We start from the raw sequence: 8,733 nt of genomic DNA, 5'->3' as shown, positions 1-8,733 counted from the left end.
CGTACAGGTGTCAGGTCTACGCGAGAGCTCACCGATCCCTCTCTCATCGAAGCTTGGGTTGTGCCTTTACAAATCATTTTATGCAGAGGTGCACTGTGAGTGAACTCAAGCCTATGCTCTGTACCCTTCTTCCCAGTCGCTGGGCCACCAGCTACCCAAGCAACTCCTATGGTCTCAAACTGAAGGCTCATCACGGTGTGCCTTATGCAATACATATATATGTGCTACGATCCCTGTGGATAATTAAGGCTGCATTACCTGCCTAGAGCAAGTCAGCAACTTTTTCACAGCTGTATTTTTTAAAGGGTGACAACCACTTATTCATTGTGCTTTTGGAACATATACATGAAACACTCAACTGCTATGTCTTCTAATACTGACCCCCTGAGCTAATTAGCAGCCTGGTGTGATTGTTTTAATTTTCTAGTGACCAGTTAAGCGGTTGCTCTAGATAGAACTGACAGCAAAACGTAAATTTAAAAACACAAAGCAGGATCTGCTGATTGAGCGGGGAGAAAGCCGAGGTCGGAAAACGAAAGTGAGGGCGGGGTGAGACTGTGAGTGGCTATTCTTGCTAGTTGAATACTGGGCCTCCTTAGATTCAGATTAGATCACAGTTTACCCGAGAAGTACCCCCTCCTCCAAACAAACAAACAAATAAGAGATGGATGGATCGATAGATAGATAATAGATAGATAGACATTTAAGAATAGCAGAGCGTCTGGATTTGCGCTGCGGAAGCGAGTCCTTCAACCATGGTCACCCACTCGCTCAAACTAGGCACCTCTTTGGTAGAGTCTTGTGCTCAGACCCCCATCCTCAGAGGCAGCTTCACACCTACATTTAAGCTTCAGCCTAAATGGACTCTAATCAAGCTTTCCTCACCCCTGCGTCGGATCCACGAAGGCACCGACCACAGACTTACTCTTAGCCAAGCAGTCCTCTCCAAGGGAGACTGAAAAGCGTCCTATTGTTGCCCCCGCTCTCCTTCCCCCATCCAGCGTCTGCATTCAGTGAGGGAATTTCAGTTGTATCACCAAAGACAAAAAGCAAAAGGTGAGGGATGCGCGGAGAGACCCTAAACTACCTACTCACGCCCCTCCCCACTCACCCGCGAGTCTGCTCCAGGCTGCCCCTCCTGCCGGGGGCTGGCAGTCAGGTGAGGTTACCTGGGCACCCGGAGAAGCCCCGAGGGGCGCTGCGATCCTTCCTCTCGAAGTCGCCCCACTCCCTGCCGGGGCCCCAGGACTCTGGCCCCCTCTCTCCCTGCGCGCATCCCCTGCCCCTCGGGCTCCGGCGCGCAGCTACAGCCGCCCGCAGCGCTCGACTCCCCTCCGCCGACCTGGCGTGACGCAGGCGGAGACTACTTAAGGCCGGATTAGAGGCGGCGGCCGCGGATTCCCGAGCCCTGCAGCCGGCTCCGCGCGCTCCGCCCCGGCTTTGCAGGCGGCAGCGCGGGAGCGCCCGGTGCCCGCTGAAGTGCCAGGCGCGGGGGCTGGGGCCTGGACCCTTTTTTTGGCTCCCAACCCCCGGCGGTGAGTGGGGCCCAAAGACCTCGCTCGGGCGGGCGGGAGCTCGAGGACCTGCACGCGGCCACCCCCGCTCCGCCCCGCCCCTCGCCCGGGCATCCGCCGGCTCCAGACCTGACGCCCGGACGGCGCTGGCGGTTCGTGGCCGACCTCCGGACCGCGCCAGCTGCCCATCAGTTGGGCGTGCTTGGGTTTCCTTCCCCATTTCCCTCTTTTAAGTACAATAAAAGGGAGAGGGGAATCGTGGATTTTTAAAAAATTTTGTTTGATTCTTTAATTGGGGGGCAATTCGCTCCCAGTCGGGAGGTGAGGCCCGGGGAGTGGCCAGGAGCGGGGACGTGCCCGGTACTGCCCAGTCTTTGTCTGCTGCCTCCGGATGCACAGCGATGGGGGAATGGACCATCTTGGAGAGGCTGCTGGAAGCCGCGGTGCAGCAGCACTCCACTATGATCGGGAGGTAAGGGCGCCGAGCCGGTCATCAGCCGGCCCCGTCGGGCGGCCCCCGGGAGTCCTTTCTAAAGTCCAGACCGAGTCCCGACAGCCCTCAGACCATCCTCTGACCCCTTGCCATCATCCTTGGCCCATGCGCCTGTGTTCCTGGCATTGAGGGATTGCCTGATGCCCAGTGATGCCCTCCTCCTCCGGCAGCTCCTCGTCCCTTCCCTATGAGGCACCACCAGGGGATTCACTCTTCTCCCATTAGCAAAGGAGTTATTGGCTCCGTCGTGGTCCCCCCACTCTCTGGAGTCGGAGCCAATCTTCATCCGGTTCCCTAAATAGAATCTACAAAGAAGGCAGGATTGTATTTGGACAGAGAAGGGCAAATGGGGAGACAGATTTGCTCTTCAGAGCAGATGTATCTTTTCCCAACAAACATTTATTAAGCTAAACTGATTTACCTGTTAAAACTTACAGTGCCAGAAACCGACACACCCAATTGACACTTTATGTGTCTCTATATGTGTATATATGTATATTCACATACCTAAATACTATATATATTCATGTATATATATGTATATATAGTCATAGCTATCTGTTTATATAAAGCTTAAGTTCCATATTCATACTGAGGCTAAACTAAATATCCTCTTGGAGTAGTTATATACATATTCTGCGTGTAGACTTTGTATTCTCTGTGTTCAGCTAGTCCATGTACATTTGCCGTATTCAGAGTGAAGGTGTGTTTTGTGCCTCTCTACATTCCATGTAATCGATCTGTTGCAAATACACCATGTCCAGTGTAGGGAGGTACACATGCTTGAGATCCCTGTAGTATGAAGTGTTCCCAGTCTACCAACATCCTGCAGAAAGGGAAGAGACAAAAATGTTTGCTGGATTCCCAGTTCAGTACCACGAAGGATGGATAGCTCCCCAATCAAGGACGGAGCTGGGAAGGGAGGCAGGGGTTTCCTAAGTCAGTGACTCAGCCCATGAGAACCTCTCTCCCTCCTTTGTCCACTGCTCAGGATCCTGTTGACTGTGGTGGTGATCTTCCGCATCCTCATTGTGGCCATTGTCGGGGAGACGGTGTACGATGATGAGCAGACCATGTTTGTGTGCAACACCCTACAGCCCGGCTGTAACCAGGCCTGCTATGACCGCGCCTTCCCCATCTCCCACATACGTTACTGGGTCTTCCAGATCATAATGGTGTGTACCCCCAGTCTCTGCTTCATCACTTACTCTGTGCACCAGTCTGCCAAGCAGCGAGAACGCCGCTACTCGACTGTCTTCCTAGCCCTGGACAGAGATCCCCCTGAGTCCATGGGGAGCGCTGGAGGACCTGGGGGTGGGAGCAGTGGTGTTGGCAAACGAGAAGACAAGAAGTTGCAAAGTGCCATTGTCAATGGGGTGCTGCAGAACACAGAGAACACAAGCAAGGAGACGGAGCCAGATTGTTTAGAGGTTAAGGAGCTGACTCCACACCCATCGGGGTTGCGCACTGCAGCACGATCCAAGCTCCGAAGGCAGGAAGGCATCTCCCGCTTCTACATTATCCAAGTGGTGTTCCGAAATGCCCTGGAGATTGGGTTTCTGGTGGGCCAATACTTTCTGTATGGCTTCAGCGTCCCAGGGTTGTATGAGTGTGACCGCTACCCCTGCATCAAGGAGGTGGAATGTTACGTGTCCCGGCCTACTGAGAAGACTGTCTTTCTAGTGTTCATGTTTGCTGTGAGTGGCATCTGTGTGGTGCTGAACCTGGCTGAACTCAACCACCTGGGCTGGCGCAAGATCAAGCTGGCCGTGCGAGGGGCCCAGGCCAAGAGGAAGTCAGTCTATGAGATCCGCAACAAGGACCTGCCACGGGTCAGTGTTCCCAATTTTGGCAGGACTCAGTCCAGCGACTCTGCCTATGTGTGAAAGGGCAGGTTTTGGAAAGGCCTGGGGGATGACAAGTAGCCCCAAGGCAGACGACTGTGGAGAGTGGCTCTATCTGCCCTCATTTATGTGGCTGTCATCACTGAGACGTAGAATAAGGCTGGTTAAGAGAAGATCTTGCCTCAATGGGAGAGGAGAGAAAGTAGAATGATAACGTCACACCACTGGTTCCAGAGACAGTTGGATAGAGTGCTGAGAGGATGAGTTGGACTTCTTTGAGTCCTTTTGTTTCGTGGTCCAGTTTGATACTGATCATAGTGGATTTGCACAGCTTCCAAGCAGGACTTAGCTCTGCTAAGCTCTGTATTCTGGTGAATGGCGTGAGTCAAATATTTTATTGGTACACAATTTGTGACCTATCTCGACACATTCTTCCATCCTGGGCTGCAGGACAAACATCCTTGAGGCATCCTTCATGTACCTCTCCCATCAGCATGCCCCTCTCCCTCCGCCCAGGATAGCATGCCAGCTTTTCTCTCAGTCTGGCCTTACAGTAGACCTAATATGGTTTATCTGCAAGCTAGAGGGAATTCCATGGGGTGCTTTTTGGAGAATGGCCATGGCAGAGGTTTGCATTATAGCCCCGTCTGACCGGCCCTTAGTCATTATGAAAACCTTAGGAATGTCTCAATATTTCCAGTTTTCTAACTCGAACTGCACTGGTGCTGTTTATTAGGGGCAGGGTGTTGGGTGGGAGGGAGGGAATTGAAATATGCAACTATAATAGTCCTGTGGGATGGTTGTTGCCCTGTTAGGCATGTGGTTATGAGCTTTGGGATATTTCTGCCTTCCAGATTGTGGACTTTGGACAGCATTAAAAATATATTTGCTGTTGTTGTTGTTAATATCAAGGGTGTCTACCCGAGCCACAGAATTTCTAACTGGTGTATTTCACTCATTTTCTTGTATAGTTTTGCTGTGCAACACAGCTGCACTTCGTTTTGCCATGGTTTGAATTTACCTGTGTGCTCACACCAGAGACCTTAATCAGCCCATGTCAATCCTGATTTATTATTTTATCAGCTATTTTTGAACCACACACAATCACTGGCTTAAGAAACCTGGAACTAAACACTATTGGCTAACACGTGTGTACGGATGCTTATTTGAGATATATACCAAAGGTTCAAAAACCTGTTGCTTTGGACTGTGAACATGTTTCCTTCTCTTTGCTCCTATTTATTTAAGTGCCATCCTGTACCTTTCACATCCACTGTGTATTTAGTTAAAGCATTGGCCAAGAATAATATTTGGCTAACATGCTTTTATGAAGCCCTCTGTTTCCTTTGCATTACCATTATGATTTTTGGTTTAGATATGGACGTGGTGTAACACACAACTGAGGATCTGTTTAAAATAAAGTTCTTGCCTTTTTTTTTTTAATGGGAAGAGTCTGCCATTTTCTATTTTGATTGGGATTCTATTTATTCAAATATATGTTCAAACTGTTTTGTTACATATTCAAAAAAAAAAAAAAAACAGAACTTTGGGGGCAGGAAGTGAAGGACGGTTGAAAAGTATTTGAGGGATGACTGATAAAGTCCAGCCACTAACAGATGAGAAGAGGCTGGTGCATTTTGTGAATGTATAGAAGTGTGTGAGGAGGTATTCAAGTAGTATTTACTAGCTCCTTTCCATTCTAGTCCAAGATTTCTCTGCTTGTCTAAGGATATTTCTTGTAATAAAATGTCAATGCTATAATATATTAGTTTATTCCAGGAGTGGAATTATTTTTCCCTTTCCACCATACTTTCATGCTATCAGTTGTTACATCTAGCAGCATGCTGTGCTCCCTATCATCTCTTTAAGGCCTGATGTTTAAATGATGCTAACCCAATAGTCAAACAGAACCTTCTAGACCAGCACTGTCCGATACAACTTTGTGTAATGATGGTAATGTTCTACTATCTTTGCTGCTCAGTATGACAATGACTGTTGAGCTCTAAGAATGTGGCTAGTGCAACTGAAGGACTAAATTTCTAATTCTATTTAATTTTAATTAATTTAAATAGCCATATATGGTTGGTTGCTACTGTATCATACAGCACAATTCTAGACTTTTAATCAAGCATTTCTTATTGGGTTCTTTCAAAGGAGACTGATCCTTTGCTTATATGTCCTAAGATATTACATTTTACCCACACATTTTACTAGCATGTTTGGCATTTTCTGTCTACATGCGGTCCCATGAGTTCGGTAGACCAGTACACTTCCTCAGTTCTTAAATGCTATTCACCTTCTAATTCCAATGCGTCCTTTGTCTGAATATTGCAAAGCAATGTGGAATTTCCTGGATGCTTGCTTTTCAAACACAATTGTTGCATCCTTTAACTATTGCAGCGCGGATGCCAATTTTAGAATGAAAATACGTTTATTTCAATCTATAGGTTTCCATCTGCAGTATAAACAGGCAGTTGAAAAGGATTATTCTTGAATAAAGAAACAGATCCTCCTCTGTTTTGTATCTGGTGAGCTAAAAATGTTTTAAGACACCTCCCAGAGATGGAGGAAGAGTGTTTTTTGAGAGCTCTTAGCTTACGCTTGGGCGTGAAAGAAGTAGGAAGCTGTGTGGAAAACAAGGGCTGTTGTATTTATTCTGTGATGTGAGATTGGAGAAACGATAGTATTTCCTGGTAGAAATGCATCCCATATCAGTGGGGCTGATCTATGTCAGCTCTTTGATGTTTCCAAACACCCTCAAATGGAAAGATTATTAATTCACTTGTCGGTAGTGGAGCAGGGAACACACCTTCCTCTGGGCATATAGAGTCATCCCTCAGAATGACTGATGTGTGTCAGTTTGATTCTTTTGCTTTCTATTTAATGAAGGAAACACACTGATAATTTGATGGTTCACATAGCTATGTGATGGCTGTGACCTTAACCTGTACTTTTGATAGGACAACACCAATCTATTCTCTTAAATTTAAGAGCCTTTTGGCGAACCACAGGCCCTTTTGGCCCGTGTGTGCACAATGTGTGGTCGTGTGTGTGTGTGTGTGTGTGTGTGAATGTGTGTGTGGGCGCATGCACGTTGGTGGGGTGATGAGTGCTAATGTGTGAACTGTGAATTTAAAATCTTGAAGAATAGCCTAGAGAGACTGAAATTACTTAGCCCGGGGAAAAGAAAGCTTAAAGTACAGAATTTGTCATTTTTAAGTCCTCAAATATTTAAAGGGTTAAAAAATATGAAGGATAATAGCTGTACTCACTGACCTCTGAGAGCAGAGGAAAAGGACTGGATTTAAAATCAAGGGTGCAGGAAATGAAGAAAGTACCAGAAAGAACACGGTTTCCCTTTCACCTCTGCTTTTCTTTCTTTTTTTTAAAATGCTGTTTCTTCTGCAGGGAATACCTGTCCCACTACCTCCTTTCACTGGGTGTGTTCCTCTTCACCCACTAAAAATCAGTCTGGCTGTCTGTTCACACAGAAACTTATTCTAAACTCTCCTCCAGGCTAGCTAAGTGCACCTGCACTAAGCCTCCATAAAAGTCACTCTGTCCCTTGCTGCGTGGAGATGAGATGTTTCCAGATCAGTGTGTGGCTCCTTGAGGGTGGGAACCGTGCCTAACCCACTGTAACCATATGTGACATTCATTATCACCATCTTATCTACTACCAGAGAGATGGGGGCCTCAGTTTTCCATCTGGCAACAGTCTTCCAGACTCAGAATATACAGATGCTAAAAGCATCCTTTGGAAACATTAAGTCAAGCCCTTTATTGAATGGTTGAGGAAACCGAAAGATTTAAGATCAAGACAGTGAGTTTCCTGGAAAATGATGTAAGCATTCATCCTGGAGGATTGGAATATTTAGGAAACGATATTTATATTGGTTTTACTTACTTTATATTTTACCAAGTATATTAGTCCGCTCAGGCTGCCATAACAAAATATCACGGACTTGGTGACTTGAAAAACAAGAATTTATTTTCTCACAGTTCTGGAAACTGGAAGTCCAAGATCAAGGTGTTGGCAGGATTAGTTTCTTCTGAGACCTCTCCTTGCTTTGCAGGTGGTCACCTTCTCTCTGTGTCCTCCTGTGGTCATTCCTGTGTACATGTGCACCCCTAGTGTCTCTCTCTGTGTCTTAATCTCCTCTTCTTTATGAGGACACGAGTCAGATTGAATTAGGGAAGACCCTAATGACCTCATTTTAACTTAATCACCCTTTAAAGGCCCTATCTTTAAATACAGTCACATTCTGCCCTGGAAGATGCAATTTAGCCCATAACACTAAGTATTTTCAAACCTTAAGTACCCTTATGTTTGCAGGGGGGAGGCTTATATAATTTATTGTACAAAGTGGGATACCTTTGAGAATGAAAGGGGCAGATAGCTAATTGAATGGAACACCAGAACAATGGGTGTAAACTGGATCTGTCCTGAGCAAACCAAGTTGTGTGGCTACTTTACTTAAGACAATCCACTGCCATTGAGTTCCTGCTCCAGGGCCTCGAACCCTGGAGATAATAACACCTAAGTCTCAGCTCTTGAGAAGGGCTGTCAAAGCTGCTTCTCAGACAAACAGATAAAATTTTATGTCAGGAATAATGGGAAAATAATACTTAAAGAATATGAATGCCTTTGCCCCACTCCAGACAACCGAAATTAGAATCTCTGATGCTGTAGCCTGGGCATCTGTATTTTATTTTCCAATTTCTAGGGGATCGAATGGGTAGTCAGGGTGGAGGACTAGGGATTCAGAGACATTAGCATAAAATTACGACAACCAGATATTTGGAGGAGAAATTGGGAAAGGGCCAGAAGGGAAGTGTGAGGTCCTCACAACAGAGCTGCCCTTGCTTACGCCACGTGCGA

The 8,733-nt window shown here is 46.7% G+C and overlaps 1 protein-coding gene across 1 annotated transcript; it reads left to right on the top strand.

Moving 5' to 3' along the window:
- Positions 1–1,915: 1,915 nt before the first annotated feature.
- GJD2 (gap junction protein delta 2) lies at positions 1,916–3,893 on the top strand (the record flags this gene model as incomplete). The annotated part of the gene is made up of 2 exons (XM_082649095.1): positions 1,916–1,986; positions 2,999–3,893. The coding sequence occupies 2 exons, from the start codon at positions 1,916–1,918 to the stop codon at positions 3,891–3,893; spliced, it is 966 nt and encodes a 321-aa protein (XP_082505221.1).
- Between the last annotated feature and the right edge of the window lie 4,840 nt (positions 3,894–8,733).

Source organism: Grampus griseus, assembly GCF_964374135.1.
Source record: "Grampus griseus genome assembly, chromosome: 2".
Taxonomy (NCBI): domain Eukaryota; kingdom Metazoa; phylum Chordata; class Mammalia; order Artiodactyla; family Delphinidae; genus Grampus; species Grampus griseus.
Note: the sequence above shows the minus strand (reverse complement) of the source record. Positions and strands in the feature narration are given on the sequence as shown.